At 34.6% G+C, this 18804-nt stretch overlaps 2 protein-coding genes across 2 annotated transcripts; one reads left to right on the top strand and one right to left on the bottom strand.

Annotated features, from left to right (window-relative positions):
* Nucleotides 1-388: 388 nt before the first annotated feature.
* Nucleotides 389-5205, bottom strand: LOC148302082 (endoplasmic reticulum metallopeptidase 1-like). Its single transcript, XM_088272180.1, has 6 exons — nucleotides 5007-5205; nucleotides 4515-4697; nucleotides 2078-2257; nucleotides 1366-1522; nucleotides 508-635; nucleotides 389-436 (listed from the first exon to the last, which is right to left on the bottom strand). The coding sequence occupies exons 2-6, from the start codon at nucleotides 4689-4691 to the stop codon at nucleotides 389-391; spliced, it is 690 nt and encodes a 229-aa protein (XP_088128306.1). The 5' UTR covers nucleotides 4692-4697; nucleotides 5007-5205.
* Nucleotides 5206-13815: 8610 nt separating this feature from the next.
* On the top strand, nucleotides 13816-18535 carry mRpS35 (mitochondrial ribosomal protein S35). The gene is made up of 3 exons (XM_088272185.1): nucleotides 13816-14126; nucleotides 15300-15554; nucleotides 17888-18535. The coding sequence occupies exons 1-3, from the start codon at nucleotides 13902-13904 to the stop codon at nucleotides 18464-18466; spliced, it is 1059 nt and encodes a 352-aa protein (XP_088128311.1). The 5' UTR covers nucleotides 13816-13901; the 3' UTR covers nucleotides 18467-18535.
* The last annotated feature ends 269 nt before the right edge of the window (nucleotides 18536-18804 follow it).

Raw genomic sequence — 18804 nt, 5'->3', positions numbered from 1 at the left:
TATTATGTACAAGTTTAATAAATCAGACAATTAACAAATAAGACAAGGAAGTCAAAATAAACGGTGAGGTTATCAGTGTTCTCCTAAAAAAATATGAAATAAATATATAAGGAAAAGTGTGTTGAGATGGTTTTGGCATGTGGAATGAATGACTGAGGAAGGAATGGTAAAACAAATTTTCAATTTTTTTTTAGATGGGAATTGCATTTATTATTTGCCTTGCTTATTATGTATAAGGTTAAGATTGTTAAGTGGATTTTTGTTTCTTTAACTAAATAAAGATGTTTTATTTGAATCTGTGTTGGGAACAGGAGGAATAATCTACTGTGGGCCAATAAAGAACTTCTCAGCATTTGCTCATTGCTGGGAGAAAACTATGTCAAACTCCTCAGAAGAAGCCGGACTGTCGACTGTCATCAGCAAACCTTCCATTCCACTAGAACAGGGTTCGGCATTTTGTGTCCTAGCTTGTAACTGATAATAAACTAGGTATTGTTGAGGAATTACCTGCAAAGCAGTTTCTTCAGCACCATTGAACAGGAAGACGAGGCTGTGCTTTAGGCGGCGAGGCGATTTAGAGAGGACTCTGATCAGCTCCATCATCACGGCACAAGTAATGGCATCGTCAGAAGCCCCTTTGGAAAAAATAAATAGATAAATGTATAAGAATTGTTTCCTGTTTATCTTAACACATCTCATGTAAGAGGCGAGTTTTACAGTCCTCAGTTTGTTATTACAACTACCAACATTTTTTCCTCTGTAGTGAGAGACTGCAATCATAATGATGTTTATTATATTGCAATGTTTACGGTTTATAGTGATCTGTAAAATTTTTGTTAAACCATGTAGACTTTATATTGAAAAGATTTTAAATATTAATTTGCTGTCGCGATCAATATTTTTTTTTAACAAAGCATCCCAAAATTGCCACAAACAACAGGTATTTTTTTTATTTTGCTGTGAATTAACACGTTTTTTTAATGATTACTAAAATTTATTCATATTATTTTTTGGAAGTCTGGGCATTTATGGGGCTGACAACCGTCATAGGCTGGTTTAACTGATCACTTTAGACACGTGTAACATTCACCAATTCTACCCATTATTGACTACCATACCACTCAAATTCTTGGAGGTTCTAAATATATGAACCAATTAAGAAACCTTGTTCTTGAATCACTAGAACTTCACTAGAGACATCTATTGGTGATATGAAATTAAGCTTTTTATTGAGGTTTTTTTATGTGGGGTCCTGTCTTGCAATATGTCCTGCTCATTGCCATTTGAGTTTTGCCATGTGATCCTATACTTTGTTTTTTTCCTGAAACATTGTAATTTACCTATCCATAGTAAAAAAAAACTTACCATCACTTGTAGGAACCGAATCATAATGACAGTTCAATAAAATACTGTGTTCATCGCTAGAACCTTCTAATTTAGCAATGACATTTTGTATATCCACATACACATTGGTAAATCGCGGCTTATACTCCAACGTGTATGCTCCACTCCCCTTTTGGATCTATAAAATATTTAAATATTAAAATAAACCGAAACTCTGTACATATCGCTCACTCCTTTTAACAACGTCATAAACCTAAAAACTTTATTATTCAAGAAATCATTTTTGTGTTAAAAATAAATACAATGTATTAAAAATAAATATAAAGCCACTTATTGAACTCTTAACTGTGCAACAGATCTTTTTAGGTAAAACCTGAATGTTATGTCTCCATTTGAAAAATATTTAGTTAAATAAAAAAAAATAAACAATACCTTTTCTTCAAAATGCAAAAACAACACTGTCGCCCTGTAGCGAGTAAATATTAAGTTAAAAATATGTCGCTTTTGCTGGGATATAGTACATTATCTGGGCATTCCGATAACATGCACAACTGAAAATTGTCGATTTTTGATATATGACGTTATACTTCCCCGAATTCCAAATATGGACAACTCATTGAATTTAAAATCCTAGTAAAACAACATTTCACTCCATATTTTGATAATCGTTTGTGCAAATTGAGGCAATTTTTTTGTGATCTTTATAAAAAAAAAATTTAATGTAATTTATTACCGTGTATATCAGTGATTGCGCTTCGTTTGATTTGTTCTGAAGCAGTATTAGTTCGTTTATGATGATATTGACTGCTAGGATTTCATTCTGTCTGGTACCGACCACTCGCGGGCCCATACTCGTCAATCTAGCCAAGAAGTTTTTGGATCTCTCTCCGCTGAATAATGACAGGTCTTGCTCCTAGAAAACGAATTTAAGAAATCATTAATTCACAAAATTGTAATACTGAAATGTACCCGAATGTATTCCAAATTTCTTCTATTACATGGGAATAATATAGAATGTACTCCGTATTACATGTGGGTACAATTCAATAGATTTTGAAGTATAGCTGGTTTACTTAATTAATTTCTAGAAATGTACCGAAATGTATCCTAATTTACTTCTAGTACATGGGAATAATATAGAATGTACTCCCTATTACAATGTGGGTACAATTCAATAGATTTTGAAGTATCGCTGGTTTACTTCACTAATTTCTCAACTGATGGCGCCACAGTCAGTACCTATATGTGAAAATGATCCAAGACCATTGCATATTTACAAGTTTAAAAATTAGAGCAATATGGATGTTCAATAATGGATAGAATGGTGAATGTTAAACAAGTGTGTAAAGTGATCACTTTAGCCAGGTTATAAGATATTCCTTTATTTGAAAAAAAAAATCGAAATCTATCGTTTAATCTATAAGAAATTTTGTGATTTTAGTATTTACACAAATATTTCAATTTCATACAATTTTTGTGAGCCTAAGTGGCTCATTATTAGAAATAGGTATCAAATTGTGGTAGAGTGGGTTCAAACCGAGAAACTCTGACTTAAGAGTCCGCGACACTAACCACGGGACCACGGCCCGACACGTCTGTGATGTATTTTTCACATTTACCTTCCCTATCCTTACTATTCTACCTGAATACAAACCCTTTAAAAAAGAGGCTTTGTGGGTTATTTCTTTATAAAAAATTATAAATAAATATCTAGACTTCTATATTCTTCTTCATCTGTATAGAGATGTCGAAAAAATGTTAAATTATACACATATCTGTTACCATAACAAAATAACATTCTCCATCAAAAATAATAAGATATGGAGAAACTGTACCTAGTACAATATCATTAAAAACTGACAGATTGGATTAATCCATTTTTGATTTATGGTTAATTTCCTTTAATCTAAGATCTTTTAATCAATTCCTGAAATAATATTTTTATATTGCCCACTCAATGTATATTTAATCCCCCTTAGATTATGTGGTATTAATTTAATCATTTAAAAATACAACAAATGCAGTGGCGGATTAGCAAACGGGCGCAAAAAGCCCCCGCTTGGAGCCTGGAATCGCCCAGAAATTTAGCTTATCAGTTTAGCCATTTATTATTATTTTAAAACACAGTAACACATCAAACAATATCGAACACATTACTTTTTTATTAAAGAAACTTTGAATAATATGCAATAAAGTTGTACAACCTGCCTTCATTATCCATAAAGTCATTAAACAATAAAATATGTTTCAATTTATAAACATGTTGCAAAAAAATATAGTGTAACTCGGTTTTAACGGCCTTGACTGCCAGATATAATATAACGTCAGTTTTTAGCAAGTCTGGCTAATTACTTTATATATAAGCATTTTCAAATTATGAATATTTCAAACATGAATATTGCTGGTTCCAACCCTAATGTATGGAAGTGAAGCATGAAGTTGGCAAAAGAATGATGAAAGTAGATTGAATGCAGTCGAAATGCGATGTTTCAGGAGAATATACGGCAAAACGGTGTATGATAGATGTTCAAATGGCGAAATAAGGAAAGAACGCGAGCTAGAGATAAGTATTTGCATTAAAATAAACCTTTCCGGGAGTATGGACGTATATGAATGTCGGTGCGAATTTTCCTCAAAGGAATATCGACATTAATCAACGCCGAAGTCTATCTGTCAGTTGGTACGATGTAATTTGCATAGTAATGACATCTGTGGATAGTTGTATTTAACTTTGTCATAAAATAAAACCTAGAGACGGTGAGCTTAATTTTTTTATATAACTTCTATCTTCATAATACAAAGATATTATTTAAAAAAAAAACATATTTAATGTTAAAAAAAAACCCACTCTCCAGAGAAAGTCGGACATCAATTATTGTACTCCTGGAAAGGTTAAGAAAGGTGTGTTGAGATGGTTTGGACACATGTAACAAATTGGTAAGGAGAGAATGGGAAAACAAATTTATGGGGCGAATGTAGTTGGAAAAAGGAGCAGAGGAAAATAAAGGAAAACTTTGGCATGATTAAGTATCTTTAATACGTGGTCAGGTCAGGAGTTGGAATAATCGGTGGGTATGTATGATGAGATTCATGAAGGTTGAAAAGACGAAGATTATTTGCAAAGATGAAATGGTTTGACGTTGTATTCTCTGTGTGTTTGTAGTACCTACCGCTTCATATTCTGTTACGACTGTAGGAAGTTCTCCATCAAATCTGTACACAAAATAGAATGTGACAACACCGATGGCCAGCAAAATAAATGGCCATGCTGATGACAGTGTGTAGTCCACTTCTTCCTCCTTCTCTTCTATGTCAATTTTTTTATCTTTCTTCCTGTCTTCCGCCATTTTAGTCTGTGAACATTATTAAAGTTCATACAAATAATTCAATAAATAAATAAGTGGAAGTATCGATAGTCCGGTTTTGACTTCCGAAATAACGTATAATGTACCCGGCTACCGTACCCGTCACTCACACACACACATATTCAATTATTTTCTAGATCTACACTAAATATTTTGTACTGATCTTTATGTTTCTGTGGTTAACTATAATTGGCTTGTTTAATGTACATCTTTAATTGTTTTGTTTTACATATGTTGCTGTTGTTAACCCAAATAAAAAATAATAAAAAAATATTTAAAATAATATAAAAGTATTACCCGCCACAAAGTGGTGGTCCTTCAAAACACAAGGAAGCACTGTACTAAGATGTTGACGAAACTGAAGTGGTATACTTATTTTCTAGGGCTGCTGTAAATCAATCAGATAAGGTTTTAATATCCAGTGAATCCCAAACTATTATCCTTGTCTTTATAATATCTCTTCGTTCCAATAACGTTAAAAAAAATCCTGAAACATTAGTTATAAGATCTTTTCTTGGGACATTTTTTATCATCATCATATCATTTTCATTTGTTTTATTTTCTTATTTGTATCATCAGTTAAATTTTCTCATTTGTTTCTTTTAAACATGCTTCTTACCATGTGTTTTTTTTTATATGCCTATTTATTATAGTTATCAAGATAACACTGCGTTTATATGACGCAGTGCCCTATGCACCATTGGGGTGCGGATAAGGGTTTTATTATTATTATTATTAGAGTTACATAAATATATATTTCTCGGCTTCCATAGAGTAGTGATTAGCACATTTGGCTACCATACAAGAGGTCCCGGGTTTGATTCAAAATGACATTACACATGACATTAAAATGCAGTGTAATGTCATTACACTGCTTCCTAATGACAGGCTGATAGATTTTCTCCGTGGCATGAAAAAAATCACAAAAGTAAATTAATATACTCTTCACTTATAAAGGACATCTTTCTTCCTAAACAAGAGTTTAAGAAAAATAATAAGATCTGATAAATGTGTTACGTAAATTTACAAACAAAATAATAAAAGAATATGTTTATAACAATTAATATAATAAAAATAAAAATTTCACAGTTTAAATGCGTTTAGCTTTATCATTTTAGAAATTATGACAGCAATTTTAGAATTAGGTTTGGAAAGAATGGTGGATACTTGGGTGGGGAGTAGGATTAAGCTTTTTAGAAAGTTCTCCTTCTCCGTTGTGAGCGGACACTGAAAAAACGTATGGTTTGCACCCCCTATATCTTTTCCACATTCACAATATGGTGGTAACGCACTTTATCTTATAGAGATGCACGGCAGTGAGCAGTGCCCAGACCTCAGGCGACATAACATCGAGATGGAATATGTAGACAAAGATAAGTTCCAATACCGTGGTTTGAATTGGATTTCAGCTTGAATGTTGGCGAAAACTGGCAGAAACATCCTTTCACTGGGTGGCCAAATAAATAAACATAAAGAACTTTTTTAACTTGTGTAATTTTTTGCTGCATTTTCGTTGAATGTTTTCAAATTGCTCTGTTTGCAAATGTTTGAGAACCATTGTATTAATAAAATTTCAAATAATAATACTAACCTTTCGACACAGAATCCTTCCTGGGCAAAGGCTATATCCAGTAAAAGACTTTAATTAAAGATGATTTAATTTTATAACGGATCATATATTTCAATTGTGTTTTAATACTGCTTTCAAAATGATCTTACCGGTTCAAGTTCCATGTATATTCTAGATAATATTTTGGTAATAAAACATTTCAGTTAAATTTCATTTATCAATGAATTAGTTTCCTTTAATGAATGTATGTATACTTTAATGAATACACATGAGTCACATATCAATAATAATAAAAAATTCATACCTTTATTCAGTGATGGGATTCAAAAATTCAAGAACCGGTTTGCCCTTAAGGTACTACCCCTCCCCCCATTTAAAAAGTTTTTTATAAATTTATTTATTTGTTTTTTTATTCTGCACATAAACAGATTATTCACATTACAACTGAGAATTCCCCAAATATAATGGTAGGAACAAATTTAAAAGTCAATTTAAAGTAATGAAACAATGTTGTAGAACATGGGTGGCCAACATTTTCAGTTGGGCCAGATTTTAGAAATGAGATTTCCTACCGGGCCGTAAAACAAATTTATTTTATTATTCAAAGCAAACAATATATATATATATATATATATATATATATATATATATATATATATATATATATATATATATATATATATATATATATATATATATATATATATATAGATATCTAATGGGTCCCAGATATCTAATGGGACACCTATTAAATCAATATTTTTTTCTCTTCGTCTTCAAATATTTTTTCTGGTTCAAATATTTTTACAACGTGGCAGACCAAGATAACATATCGTAGTCGTACAGGAGAAAGTGACCAACTACCCAAACGTAAAATGTTCAGGAGGGCCATTTAAGTCACTTTTGCTTGGTAAGAAAATAAACATCAATGCAATTAGTCATTTTTTACAAGTCAATATATTATACTTCCAAGTTTGAAATCCTTTGGGATTTTTTCAAGGCAATATTAAGGTAGTCAGATATCAAAGAGTCAATGATTACAGTATTAAAAAAATGCACTTGGTCATTTTCTCCTGTATGATCTCAATCGGAATATTGTGGCACAACAAAGGGTTAAGGACCAGTTCGGAGAACTCTAATGCTTTTAGGCACCAGTTCTAGCGAACCCGTGCGTATCAGCTGAATCCCACCACTGCCTATTTTGAAAACAGTTCAAAGCTAACAAATGTTGAGAATTTTGTCAAAATCCGTCAGAAATCGGATCAAGTTTACCTAATCAACTTGAAATTCTAACATGCAAAGCTGGTCATATCAATGTAAAATAATTGAAAAATTAACGTACGCCTCCGTAGTGCAATGGTCAGCACGCTCGGCTACCATTCTGGAGATATAGGGTTCGATTCCCAGGGATGGTTGAATAAATATAAATGATTTTTTCACTCACATATTTATTCAATATTGCCCTGGATTGGTACCTGAAGCGGAGGGGTGATCACCTTTCCTTAATTTGTTAACGATCAGATGACAATACGTTTATATGATGCAGTGCCCTATGCACCATTGGGGTGTCGATAAGGCTTTGAAGAAGAAGATAATTTAATAGTTTTCAAAGTTATCGTTACAATTCATCTAAATAACGGTGGCTGGTATGCAGAAGCGTGTATGATCGATGATCTTGAAATTATCCTAAGCATTGGTCTGTATTTTCCCGATAGTTACCGAAGACAGCGTCGGCATAGATTGTTTCACATTCCTATATACAGGACCTACCTGCCGATGGTTTTGTCTGTAGGAAGAGCTATCGTTAAGTTGAACAATATCTCATTGGATATTGATCTGTTCCATGTGTCTGAAGGAGTTTCCCGAAGCCGGATTCTTCTACACTTTTAGCAATAGTATTCTTTCATATTTTCGATTTTAATATATTTTAATGTATACGCTTTAAATTTTATGTTTGTAATGTGTATGTTAATTGTAAATAAATTTAATTGAATTGAAAGCCTCCACAACCTTGACCAGCATAGCAGACAGATACGAAGCAGTGTAAAAACATTCACAGTAAAGACGACAAGGTGTTTTTTATAGTCAGGGCCAAATTTATAAAGGAGAAAAAGAGATCCAGGTTCTTTGAGGGATCTTTGGTTGCCAGGAAATTTTGGAAAATTTTTCTTTAATTCTATGGAGAAGCCGTTTTATATTTTGTTTGTGGGCCCCATAAAGTCCTAAGACCAGGCTTCACTTTCTCTAAAGACTGCATTGGTCATGTTAAAACAGCAAAAGTTGCGAAAACTTTCCATTTAATAAATAAAGCTGATGCAATATGAGCCAAATACACATGTTATTCAGATTAAAATAAAATATGTCAAAAGGTATCTCTGTGTTTTGTCTGAGAAAATCATTTATGATTTTATGGCTTGGGTATTAATTTTTTCTGGATTCAGAGGTCAAAAAGTGTAACTGTAATATGTATTAACAACATTTTGAGTATGTCCAAATATATACATGTTCACAAATCTGGATTATCTCTAGTTATAGGAGTTATTTTTCTTATAATTTTTTGGACATCTCAACATAGATGAAGAAGAATATGGAAGTCTGAGAATTTGAGATGGAATATGTCGTTAGGTGGGGAAGACAGTGAAGAAGACAATGGTGATGCCAACCCCAAAGCCGACCACAAAGCAGACCACCAAAGTGATAGATTGACAGCTGGGAATCGACAACCCAGAAGGCTAATCCCTCATAAAAACAGGCCACAAGACCTACCAGACCAAGAAGAAGAATAAATTATTTTTGTATAAAAAACTTAGCACGATCATGTATGCCAAATACTTGAAAGCAATCAGGTTAGAAGTCGAAATAATCGGTGGGTATGTATGAGATGCATGAACCTGGAAAAGGCGGAGAATGTGTGCAAAGACATTAGTTAGTAAGTCAGTGGCACCTCCAGGAATTGTGTCAATAAGTTTGTTGAAGTATAACCCTGTCCTGGCATTCGTGGACTTACAACAATTCACCAATGAACCTTATCCGACTAATTGATGTTGCAATGTTGATTCATAACTGGATTATCCTAGCCTCATAAAGGAGTTAACCATGTATTATAATACACGTTTGATAACATTTTATGGCCCCAAGAAGAGGCCAGGGTACAGGAGCACTATAGTTAAACACAAACTAATTTGGTTTGATTGCACTTGCGTAACAACGCTAATCCGGATTAACATTGCAGATCCTCGGCATAACAAAAAATAAAGGAAACATATCTTATCAATAAATTATATCTCTCAATAAAACTTTATGTTAGATGTGTCGGGCGATCACTGAATTGGTGTGTGCCAATTCAAGCTATATTTACTTTCTAACCTTCTCACCATCACAACGCTTGCAGGGCTTGGCAGACAGGATAGAATGCCACACCACTACTCTCCATTATCAATATTCATTCTATTTTGTATATTAAAATCATTGTTGACTTTATGGTAAGGTAATATAACTGATTTTTTTCACTGTAATATTTATTTAATATTACCCTGGACTGGTACCTAAAGCGCAGGGCTGATCACCTTTTCTTCATGTGTTAACGATCACGATAATACTGCATTTATATGATGCAGTGCCCTGTGCAACGTTGGGTGCGGATAAGGGTTTGAAGAGGTAGAATAATATAACACTCTCCTTATCATTCATGCTTCACTTTGTGTAATATTTTGTTTTTTAAGTATCACACAAAGTGAATGATGAATGACAAGCAGAGTGTTTTAATCTTCGTTCTATTATAGGAGACATGTATTTATCAGTGCTTGTGACAAAAGGTTACAATTTGTTATATTATTTAAAGTCTTTTTCCTTAATTGATTCGGCAGTCACTTTGTGGTAAAATCTATCCATTTTTTATTTAAGTTATACTTTGAAATTACCATTTTTTCTTAAAATCTACTGTGACATGTGTTTCGATGCATTCCGCATCCTTTTCAAACACCATATTGCTCACTCCTTTTAACGTCAAATATAAAAAAACATCATTTTTCTGGAGATCGTTTTTAATGTTTAAACATATAATGCAATGTATTAAAAATAAATATCAAGCCACTTATTGAACTTTTTACTGTGCAACAGATATTTTTAGGTACAACCTGAATGTTTTTTCTGCATTTGAAAAATATTTAATATTAAAAAAAAATTAAACAATACCATTTCTTCAAAATGCACAAACAACACTTTCTGCCCTGTAGCGGTTAAATATTAAATTAAAAATATGTCGCTTTTTCTGGGATATTGTACATTTTCTGGGCATTCCGAAAACATGCACAACTGAAAATTGACAATTTTTGATAAATGACATTGTTGAAAGGAGTGAGCGATATGTGTTATACGGTGGAAACTTAAATTAATCATCAAGTATTTTTGTTAGTGTATTCTTTATTAGATATTGTATTTTTATTAATCTTGTTAAAGGCTTTAGCTGTTTAAAATAAAATATCAAATAAAAATAATGCACAGAGTTTTCTACACATTATGTAGGCATCGCTCATAAATAAAATATAATTTTTTAATTTTTTATTTCACATTAACAGGTTATAACAATCATAAATATAAATAAATTCTAGGCTTAGTGATCAGTGGGACCATTCACAAGAGATCAAAGACTAACTAATTTGTAGAAAGAGATCAATGTCGAGAAGGAAATGCCAGAAAACTGCTCGTTCAAAATGCTTGACCTAAAAACCACAGACTAACTAATTTACACAGACTAACTAATTTATATAAAGACCGCCAACTGCCTCGATTATTTATGGCTGGAAGTGATATTCGCCAGCGGCCGGAAGTGACGTAAACGGCTAGAAGTACTAAGCTCCCGGCTGGGCGTGACTTCGCCGCGGCTGAATATCGAATCCACCCGCCGAAATATTTATCATTCATTTTTCAGGTTAAATGGTATTTATATTGAAATTTGTTGTATTACATATTTTCAAAATTATAATATTAATATTACAAAGAAGACATTTCACTATCTAAATTTATTTATTTCAGTGTAAACAAAAATAGAAAGGTCACGGCTAAAACGCGACATTTATAAAAAGAGTTCAGGCGATTAATAATGGTTACTCAACTCAGCCTTACAATGGTAAATGGCAATGGTAACTTTTTTGAAATAATTATCTCAAACTTTGTATAAATATAAGGCTTTTCAACAAAAACAAAAACGATAGAATTTTCAAATTACTATATTATATTTAAAATTCTAGAAAAAACAATATTTTAAAAGGGCGGAAGGAGTGCCCACCACTTCCTGAAGTTATGTTTCTTAACGGGGGTGCCAGCGCCCCTTTGTGGGCGTTTTGGAAGTCTGGCTGGGCGTTTTTAAATTTTTTGCATTTGGGGGGTGCTGCAGAAATTCAAGGGAGCGTTGTGTTAAGTAAGAAAAACTACACTTTCATACGCAAAATTTAACTTTTACTTTGGCATAATACTCAATATTATCAAGTTCCTCATATACGGATTTCTATTTTTCTATCGATAATTGTCTATAATCATAGTCTGTCTATATTTATTTGAAATATTTGAACAACTTGTTGGTATCTCGTATATTTCGTTCCCGTTTTGGTGTTTTGGTTAGTGTATTAGTGTGTCTCGTCATTTTCTGGTCGTTTTTTGAACAATCTGACGTTTACGAGTCGACCCCGCTAATTTATATACTAAAAACTCAACTAACCTCAATCTGCGAATGAAAATTACATGATGAGACGTCATTTTAGCGCTTCTACATTTCCCACCAAAATTCGAATATTTTCCATTATATTTTAGTTTGATTATGTTTACACAGATGTCACTAGTATATTAAATCTTCTATCTTATATCAAAACAGATCAACCACATGAGGCAATATTCAAATGTAATAAGTGTAAATAAAAAAATCATTTTGCACCGACTAAAACACTCTAGAACGGTGAAAGGCCCCAATAATAAAAGAAGAAGAGGCAATATTTAAATCGTTAAATAATAAAAATACATATCTATTTTTTATTACCTAAACTACTTTTACTACCATCACGCCTACTACATTTCTGCAGGGGTAAGCAGAGAGGATGGAACGCCACATTTGTCTGTCATACACTTGTATTTTCCTCTACATCCATACATCAAGTCACACATGCTCTCGAGTTAGGGAGACTATTGAACAAAATTTTAAGCCAAGTGAAAAAAGTTAATCCCAGATTATGGAACGTATATTTTTCCTTTCTCTATCTTCAACTGAGATAAGCCCAATATCCACAAATACAGTAGAACCTCCCATAACGAGTAATTCGCATAAAGAGCAAAAAAAATTGAAAAAGTTGCTCCCTTAACGAGAGACATTTCGCATAACGAGTTACAGAGAAAGGGCAAATCCCCTTTTTAATGACATTCACTTGTGAGGCGGGACTTCCGCGGCTCGGGAAGGAGTTACCAAGAGGACTCTCACTTCTGCTTGGAAAAAACATTGACCAAAGAGTGTTGTCGAATGTGATTTAGAAACAATACCTGTGGAGTCCACGAAATTGTGTTATTGGCCAATATCATGGGATTCGAGGTGGATAACAACGATATTGAAGAGCTTGTGAAAGAGCACAGCCAAGAGCTGACCACCGAAGAGCTTATGGAGTTGCATCGTGTTTCACAGCAAGAAATTATGGAGGAGAGGTAACAACACCAACAAATGGAGGAGGAGGAAATAGCAAAGCAAGAATCTTCTAGCGCAATAAGAGAAATGCAGAACGCATGAAAACTGTTATATCGTACATTAAGAAGTACCCTAATAAGAAAGTGGCTATTTGTGCGACGAATTTATTCAATGATAATGCTGTGACATATTTTCACCGTCGAATTTTGAAGCGTGGGCAAAAAAATATCTTTCTAGTTTTCTAGTTGAAAAATATTGATTATTTGTCACAAATTCATGGTTTTAGGAAAAATGTTTCGCTTAACGAGTAAGACGTTGGAAGGATTTATACCCGTTATAAGAGGTTTCACTGTACTTATTGCTTCTATATTTCGAATCCATAATGAATGATGGCAGCATGCCCGCTCGCGTAATTTCAATAATAATAAAGAAAGATGGATTACTTATTATTATAAAGAAAATATTTCAATAAATATACTCCTCGAAGGATCCTTTTTGATTTTTATCCAAATTAGAGGACGCACTCTTTCTGATATTTTATATGGTTGTTACATTTTAATTAATTTTATGCAATAGCTATTTTAGGCAGCCAGCAAGCGCGCTTTTACGGGGCCTTTGTCGGCTGAATTTTCGTCTTTCGGAATTCCGAATGTTTAATCTTATTTAAAAATTCCAATCGCAGGAGATTTACTGCTATTTGCATGGAAAAAATACTATGTTCTGATTTGTAACATAGGTCTAGATACACATGCTAGGTATATGTACATATTAATAAAGGATAAAAGCATTTCGAATTCCGAAAGAGATAAACGCACCATCGAATAAACGCGCCTTCGCTGGTAGCCTTACGCTGTGAAAATGACATAAAACATAACCTCAAAAATGTATTTCTGATCCGGGGTTCCGTGGGATTTTCTGTCAGTTGAATGTGCAAGAAATCAAAATAATTGTGTGAAATATGTCTCGTATAGGTTCATTGTTGCTGTCCCCTAACAGTGTGTCCAAGGGGGCATCGTACAATGCGCGCAGAGCGTATTCTCTTGTATCGGAGAAGCCAAAGTTGCAGGACGATGACGAGTTTCGTGTGTTGAATTTCACCGCTAAACGGGAGAAACTCCAAAGAAAGGAGTTCAAAAAGGCGCCCGTTGCCCCTCCCAGGGCTTTACAAATGCGGGTGGATCAGGTAAGCATTACTTACTACTTTATTACTTTATCCTTCTTTTTCCAACTCTATGCTTCATTTCCATACATTAGGATAAGTACCGGGACGTAGTGTACTGCCAATTTAGCTTCCACTGTTAGACTTTTATTTGCTGCAACTGATTTATCATTTACTCAGTCTACTATTCACTCAGATGATTTTGTATACTTGGAAAGTATGTTTTCTAGGGATGGAAATACTGATAAAGATATAGAAAGGAGAGTGAATGCTGGGAACAGAGTGAATGGTGCACCGAAAAAACTTTTCCCCGAAAGCTAAACAGGCAGTGCACATCGGAGTCATGAAGAGCTATTCCCTCATAGAGAGAGACCTCAGAAACTTATCTGTGACTTTCTATCATAATAAAGTGCCTACTCAAGCTTGTGTTGCATTTCACCATCACATAGAGGCAGTCAGTGGTAATGCATTGAAAATGCTTGGATTTGTTCTGCGTACTGCCAGGGTTTTCCAAAATACCCGCGTGCTGAGAACTCTTTATAACTCCTTGGTGCGAAGTAGACTCGAGAGTGGCTCGATGATTTGGGGGCCACACGAGCTTAAGTACTCTCTTATCGTAGAGAAAGTCCAAAAGAAGTTTCTGAGGTATCTCTACGTGAGAGAGTACGGCTATTATCCTCGGCTCTACCCGACCCAGTTTCTCCAGGGTATGCTTGGCTACGATAGTTTAGAGACTAGAAGGAATGTGTATTTGATTTCGCATTTTTATCGATTGTTGCGCGGGATGATCGAAAATCCTGAAATTATCCAGAGCATTGGTCTGTATGTTCCCGATAGTTACCTAAGACAGCGTCGACAAAGATTGTTTGTTTCACATTCCTATACACAGTCCTGATAGTTACCTAAGACAGCGTCGACATAGATTGTTTCATATTCCTATACACAGGACCAACCTGCCAATGGTTATGCCGATAGGAAGAGCTACCGCTATGTTGAACAATATCTCTTGGATATTGATCTATTCCATGTGTCTGAAGGAGTTTTCCGAAGCGGTATTCTTCTACACCTTTAGCAATAGTATTTTAGCTTATTTCCTATTTTTGTTAATGTATGCAGTTTTAATTTAAGTTTGTAATGTGTACGTTAACTAAAAATAATTAAATAAATTGAATTGAATTGTTACATTTGTGTCCGCAGAAGTGGGCGTCCGTGTGGCCGGGGGCGCGCACCTTCCACCCGGCGTGCGTGCCGCTGCCGCTGCGGCAGGGCTACGTGCCGCTCGGGGAGGCGCCGCCCGGGGCCGAGAGCAACGCGGAGCTCATGAAGATCCCCAACTTCCTGCACCTGACACCGCCCGCGGTGGCCGCGCACACGGCCGCCCTGGCCCGGTTCTGCACTCCTTGGCCCCGGGGCCTTACCGACGAAAAGTGCGAGGAAGCCTTCCCGTTGGAGGTATATTTTATTATTATTTTTTTAAACTTTTAACCCATCGGCCTATCAGCCGCCAACCGTAAGCGGTAGGTATGTTTTGACATTTGCAAATCAGCCGCCGTTTAAGCCACGCGCCCATTCGTGGTAGTTCATATAAAAATACTTTACAACATTTTGAGTGTGTCCAAATACTTGTTCACAAAATCTGGATTATCTCCAATTACAGGAGTTATTTTCATATTATTTTTTGACATCTCATCATAGATGAAGAAGAATATGGAAGTCTGGGCATTTACGGGGCTTACGACCGTCATAGGCTGGTTTAAGTGATCACTTTACACACGCGTAACATTCACCAATTCTACCCATTATTGACAACCACACTACTCAAATTCTTGGAAGTTCTATATATATAATAGATGTCTCTAGTGAAGTTCTAGTGATTCATGAACAAGGTTTTTAAATTGGTTCATATATATAGAACTTCCAAGAATTTGAGTAGTGTGGTTGTCAATAATGGGTAGAATTGGTGAATGTTACACGTGTGTAAAGTGATCACTTAAACCAGCCTATGACGGTCGTAAGCCCCGTAAATGCCCAGACTTCCATATTCTTCTTATCTATGATGAGATGTCAAAAAACAATATAAAGATACTTTCGTGTGATAACTACAAATCAGTAAAGAAAGCTTTTTGTAATGCATTATTTCTTATAATTTTAATACAAATTTATTGACGACACTTGACCAAAGATGTCCCTGTAATGATAGAATTATCCTTTTGATTGAAATATCAACTAAAATCAGTGAGAAATCCTTCCCTTACGGTGCTAAAAACTTCCGCGTGCACCGGTGATACGTATTATGTACATTTTTTATTTCATTCGAACCCTTATCGGGTCATTGCTGTACGAGAGAGCACCTTGCGAGGATTGGTGTCTTTGACTCCCCCATTTGCGAGTGTCGTTTCGAAGAGGAAGACCTTAACCATATATTCTTTGTTTGCCCAATAAATTACCAAATGCCAATTTTTTTCAAATCTCTGGCCCCGCTTATTCCCCTCCCTACAGACTGTTAGTTGTTTTTCTGAAATTAAATTAAGTAAATTTATAGTTTATCTTTATAATTTTTAGTCTATCATATTTTATAATTAAGAATTCAATAAACTTGAAATTGGCAAATGCATTGTATTACATGTGCAACGCCATTCCATATTAAAAAAAACCCTTATCCGCACCCAAATGGTGCATAGGGCACTGCATCATATAAACGCAGTGTTATCTTGATCGTTAACACATGAAGGAAAGGTGATCAGCCCTCTGCTTCCGGTACTATTGAATAAATATAGGAGTGAAAAAATCATTTATATTTATTTGATCCCCCCTGGGAATCGAACCCGGGACCTCCTGTACGGCAGCCGAGCGTGCTGACCATTACACTACGGATGTATTTTGTACACCATATGAAAATTTGGTTTAAAAACAGGAAAAATGTCAATAATCTTAAATGTTGCTTCTATTGACCATAGTTTAAATGTTTAATTTTAAATGTAACAATTTTGTAACGGTAGCTCTGGTAAGTATCTGTAAGGTTGATATATCAACATCGATGAAGAAGAAAATGTAATTTACAGAAGTCTGGGTACTTACAGGGCTTACGACCGTCATAGGCTTAGTTTGAAGTGATGAAAAATAATTTTGAAATAACTGCTAATTGGAGACCATCCAGATTTGTGGACTAGTATTTGGAGACACTCAAAGTATTGTAAATATATCGTTGCAGCAATGAACGATATGTCATCTGAATCCTTTAGAGCTCTGTTAGATTAAATTGTTACATCTCACCAATAGATGTCTCTAGTGAAGTTCTAGTGATTCAAGAACAAGGTTTCTAAATTGGTTCGTATATATAGTACTTCTAAGAATTTGAGTAGTGTGGTTGTCAATAATGGGTAGAATTGGTGAAAGTTACACATGTGTAAAGTGATGACTTGAACCAGCCTATGACGGTCGTCAGCCCCGTAAATGCCCAGACTTCCATATTCTTCTTCATCTTTGATGAGATGTCAAAAAATATTATTTTTTATTAATATTTATTATTTTTTATTTAATATATTTACATTTTAATTTATAACATAATGCATTTGAAACATTTATACATATGGAAAACTTTTATATTTCAATTCGCTGTCCCTCTCCAAAAAAGAGACTGAGCTCTTGTGCTTGGAGAGGGACTTACACTCATGGTTTAATGTTATATAACAAATGGTATAATGTATTTTTTTTTGTATATTTTTTCAAAATTTAATATAATGAGCTTTAATTTTTTTCTTAAGTATATAAATTGTTGGTTTCAGGTGATCACATCGGATTATTGCCACAGCAATCCTTCCATCCGAGATCCTCTGTGCCGTATTGTGTCAATCAGAATCAAGCTCTCCAAGATCTGTCTGGACAAGCACGCCAAGGACAAGCTACTCCGCCTCGTTGGCGAGCGTTACGACCCGGAAACAGACTATCTGACCATCGTAACGGATCGCTGTCCCATGAGAAAGCAGAACCTGGACTACGCCAACTACCTTCTCACGGCCATATACCACGAGGCTTGGAACCTGGAACACTGGGAGACGGAAAAGGAAGAATCGGATATGGAGGAATATAACTGGAAGAAAAATGCGTCAAAAGCGGCCCTTGTGAAATATGCGCATTTTGGAAAAAGTCACGACGAATTTGACAAAGATTTTGTCTTGAATTTTGATGAAAGATCAGTCGTCGGAGGGGAAGAATTGAAGGAGGCTGTTTCGGAGATCATGAACATTGGAGAGAATGATTATCAAATGAATAAATACAAAAACGCAGTGAAGAAACTGTTTGGGATTAGTAAAGACTCGGATGATTTGAAGATTGATCCTTTAAATAAAGCACCCGTAGCATAAATTTTGTATAATATGTAGATGTTTAGTTTGCATTAAAAAAAAAATAGAAATATAATATTAAAAAAACAATTTCTTTTTTGTCCTTACTATTCTACCTGCAGATAATCCTGTAAATTTAGGGGCTTTGCAGGTTATTCTTTAACTTGTCTGGGAGTGTGACCGTACATGGTCATCCAAACAAAACTTTCCTCTAAGAAGTATGGGCGTACATGAACGCGCACGCTTATAACAAAAGCCCGGTTACATTTATTTCTAAAATGACACTTGTACTGCCATCTGTGGTTGTATTTGAACACTAAAACCACATGTCACATTATTTTTTCTCTTTTACCCAGAAC

This window comes from Brachycentrus maculatus, unplaced genomic scaffold, assembly GCF_059751285.1.
Source record: "Brachycentrus maculatus isolate JH-2025_06_01 unplaced genomic scaffold, ASM5975128v1 h1tg000482l, whole genome shotgun sequence".
NCBI lineage: Eukaryota > Metazoa > Arthropoda > Insecta > Trichoptera > Brachycentridae > Brachycentrus > Brachycentrus maculatus.
The sequence above is the reverse complement of the archived record's forward strand: the minus strand, read 5'-3'. Positions and strand labels throughout refer to the sequence as shown.

Bases quoted from the DNA above. Each gene is read 5' to 3' on its own strand.
- LOC148302082 (XM_088272180.1), bottom strand. From the start codon at position 4,691: ATGGCGGAAGACAGGAAGAAAGATAAAAAAATTGACATAGAAGAGAAG. The intron at 1,523-2,077 runs GTAATAAATTAC...AATATTTTATAG, and splicing joins CGCAATCACTGATATACACG to ATCCAAAAGGGGAGTGGAGC. The intron at 437-507 runs GTAATTCCTCAA...ACCCTGTTCTAG, and splicing joins CTGAAGAAACTGCTTTGCAG to TGGAATGGAAGGTTTGCTGA.
- mRpS35 (XM_088272185.1), top strand. From the start codon at position 13,902: ATGTCTCGTATAGGTTCATTGTTGCTGTCCCCTAACAGTGTGTCCAAG. The intron at 14,127-15,299 runs GTAAGCATTACT...TTGTGTCCGCAG, and splicing joins TACAAATGCGGGTGGATCAG to AAGTGGGCGTCCGTGTGGCC. The intron at 15,555-17,887 runs GTATATTTTATT...TGTTGGTTTCAG, and splicing joins AGGAAGCCTTCCCGTTGGAG to GTGATCACATCGGATTATTG.